Source organism: Palaemon carinicauda, chromosome 29 (assembly GCF_036898095.1).
Source record: "Palaemon carinicauda isolate YSFRI2023 chromosome 29, ASM3689809v2, whole genome shotgun sequence".
NCBI classification, from domain to species: Eukaryota; Metazoa; Arthropoda; class Malacostraca; order Decapoda; family Palaemonidae; genus Palaemon; species Palaemon carinicauda.
Window position 1 is genome coordinate 25,888,741 of NC_090753.1, and position 3,512 is coordinate 25,892,252.

Genomic DNA, 3,512 nt, shown 5'->3' on the forward strand with positions numbered 1-3,512 from the left:
GGAAACATGAGCTTGAGATTATTAGGTTGAAATGTGAGTTGGCTAGGTGCCAAGCAGGGTCTTATCAAGTTAGTTTTCCTAATGTGCTGAGCCAGGACAAATTTGATATCGGGGCTGCGTTGATGCTAGTCCCTATTTTCGAGGCGAGTGACGTTCCCGAATTCTTTAAGGCCTTTGAAAGGGTTACAACTCGTCTGGTTTGGCCTCGAGAATTGTGGACAGTTCTCATCCAGTGCAGACTGGTAGGGAAAGCCATAAGAGTGTATAATGCTTTAAAGGAAGGCATTGCCCAGGACTATACTAAGGTAAAGTCTCTGGTACTTCAGGCGTACGATTTGGTACATGAGGCTTATCGGTTGAAGTTCAGGACGGTAAATAAGCCCCCTTCCATGACCTTCGTGGAATATGCTCGTCTCAAGGAGGAACAATTTTACGACTGGGTGAAAAGTCGTCATGATGGGACTTTTTCCTCCTTGAAAGAGCTCATGTGTCTTGAGGAATTCAAGAAGGTTTGTGGAGGGGAGCTGAAATTACACATAGAGGAGGTGAAGGCTGTTAATCTTGCCACTGCGGCCCAAATTGCAGAGAGTTTGTTCTAACCCATAAAGCTGGGTCAAGTAGTTTTAGTTTTACTAATTCATCCTCTCCTCATTTCAGGCCTCCAAAAGTAACAAGCCAGGGTAGAAGTTGGTCTAAGAATAATAACCAGGCTAATAAGACTTTTAATCAAACCTTTTCTTCTCCCCCTAATAAGCAGGTAACTCCTGGAAAAACAGGCACTTTTCGCACGAACTGTTTCTGGTGTAAGAAGCCGGGACATCACCAGTCTCAATGTTTTGTCCGGAAGAATTACTTAAGCCAGAAACCCACCAATCCCGCTAGTCGGTCTCCTGTATTAGCGGTAGCTAGAGTAGATGACGTGGGGTCTCATACTAACCAGGAGGACATCGATAATCCCTCAGATCATGGCATATGTTCCCCAGTAGATAAAACTAAACCTTCTTCGTGACCTTTTAATAAATATGTACACGAAGGTAAGCTGAAGACGTCTTCTGGCTCATTAGATCTTAAGTTTCTAAGGGATACCGGGTCAGCTAGTTCCGTAGTATAAGCTAGGTCATTAATGAACTTATGCTTTCTTTTATGTGAATATGTGGTTCTGGGTGGATTCCCATAAACTTTAGTATCGGCGCCTTTAATTCGGGTAGAGGTGTCTTTCCCTGAATATAGTGGCCGTATTGAGCTGGCTGTGTTAGACAGTTTGCCAGTCCCATGGATCGACAGCATTTTGGGAAATGATGTGGGAAAAGACACTCGAGGACATGAGGTATCTATCACTGCTGGGCCAGTGACGGTAACTCCTCGTGCTGCAGCTAAAAAAGCCGCTGAAGTTGATCTAGACTCGGATATTAATTGTAGTAGTTTAGAAGTAGAGATAAACGGGCCCAGGTTAGTAGCATGTAGAAAAAGTTTAGAGTTTTTTAAGATGTTGAAACCCGATTGTGACCGAAAATCCTTTATTCAAGCTCAGAAGGATGAATTTGATTTTGAGCATGGGGGAACGGAGGAATTATCCAAGCATAGGTTCGTGGTGTACGAGGGGCTGTTGTATCGTCTAGGCCGTCCGTTTACTAGGCCGGCACTCTCGGCCTCTGGTAACAAACAGACTGTTGTTCCCACTAAGTATCGGGAGACTGTTTTGAGTTTGGCTCACGAAGATCCTTTTGCTGGCCACATTGGCATAGGTAAAACTTTTCAGAAGGTGGCCAAGAGATTTTGGTGGCTGGGGATGAAGTCTTCTGTAAAGAAATATGTTCCCATTTGTGAAACCTGTCAGGTGATGGTGAAACCTAATCAAGGGGTTCCTAGGGCTCCCTTACATATAATTCCTTCGTTAGGTGAACCATTTTCTGAATTAGTAGTTGATGTAGTTGGTCCATTGCCCCGTACTAAAACAGGTTTTGTGTATGTTTTGACAATTATGGATAGTCCTACCAGATACCCGGAAGCAATCCCTAAGAGGAAGATAACATCTAGGGCAATATTTGACAAGTTAATAGATTTTTTTTCCAGGTTTGGTCTTCCTTGTAAGCTTCAGTCTGACTGTGGCTCGAATTTCACAAGTAAGATATTTAGGAGTAAGAGTGCTGAATTGGCCATTCAGCACCTTACCAGTGTGCCATATCACCCGGAAAGTCAAGGGATGGTGGAAAGATTTCACCAGACCCTGAAGTCAATGTTAAAAAAAAAATATTATTTTGTGCAAGGAGAGGAGTGGGATAAGGGGCTTCCCTGTGCTCTCTTTGCTATACGTAATCTTCCCAATTCCCCCACAGGTGTTGCTCCGTTTGATTTGGTCTTTGGACACAAGATACGTGGTCCATTAGAGATTTTTCACGAGTTCTTGGAGTCCAGGGAAGTGATTGATCAGAGCGTAAATGAAGTATTAGATAACCTAAGAAGTAAGTTATCTGTGGCTTGGCAATTTGCCAAGGAGAATTTAGCCTCTGCCCAGGGTAAAATGAAGGCTAAGTATGATAAGAAATGTAAGGTACGTTCTTTCGAACCAGGTGATTTAGTCTTGGTTTTAGGTACAGGTCTCGGTAACTTTCTCGAGCCCAGATTTGAGGGGCCTTGGAGGATATTGAGGAAGTTATCCGAGGTCAACTATGAAATTGAAGCACCTAGTACTAGGAGGAAATGCCGTGTATTTCATATTAACCGTCTAAAATCTTATTCCTATGGTAGTGTAGAACCCAAGAGGGTACCTTTGGAGTCGGTAGCTACTATTTTGGACTATGTTGATTATTTTGAAGAGGATGAATTATGTCCGGTGTCTGCAGATGCTCTTAATACTAACTTTCAAAGTTTAGAGTTGTTAGAATCGGGGTTGAAGCATCTGGAGGCCCCTCAAAGAGAAAATATATTAAATTTAATAATGCTTTTCCCTAATTCATGGCAGGATTCTCCGGGGCGGACTAGTCCTCTCGAACATGATGTTGATATTGGCGATGCTTTGCCAGTAAAGCAGAGTCCGTATCGACTGAACCCAGAGAAACGAGCCTTCGTCGAGAAGGAAATAATATACATGTTGGAGCATGACTTCTTCCAGCTCTCCATTAGTCCTTGGAGTTCTCCTGTGGTGTTAGTAAAGAAACCTGATGGTGAGTTTAGAATGTGCGTCGACTATAGAAAGGTCAACATTCATACTAAAAGTGATTCTTTTCCTCTTCCCAGAATTGACGACTGTCTCGATCAGATAGGACCCTCCAAGTTCATTACTAAATTATATTTGTTGAAGAGGTACTAGCAGGTTCCTTTGTCTGATCGAGCCAGAGAAATTTCAGTTTTTGCCACTCCATTTGGGTTGTATGAGTGTAAAGTCATGCCTTTTGGATTGAAGAACGACACTTGCACCTTCCAAAGGCTGATAAATAGAATTATTTGTGGTTTAGATGGTGTTGGAATTTATATTGATGATTTGGTAGTCCATAGCGATGATTGGAAGACCC

The 3,512-nt window shown here is 42.7% G+C and overlaps 1 protein-coding gene across 1 annotated transcript in view; it reads left to right on the plus strand.

Moving 5' to 3' along the window:
• LOC137622457 (uncharacterized) overlaps positions 1 to 3,310 on the plus strand; it is a 3,764-nt gene extending 454 nt beyond the window's left edge. Inside the window, exons 1-2 of the mRNA XM_068353063.1 lie at positions 1 to 588; positions 1,185 to 3,310. The exon at positions 1 to 588 is cut by the window's left edge and continues 454 nt beyond it. Coding sequence (XP_068209164.1) covers positions 1 to 588; positions 1,185 to 3,310 — 2,714 coding nt within the window. The remainder of the gene's footprint in view (positions 589 to 1,184) is intronic.
• Positions 3,311 to 3,512: the final 202 nt, after the last annotated feature.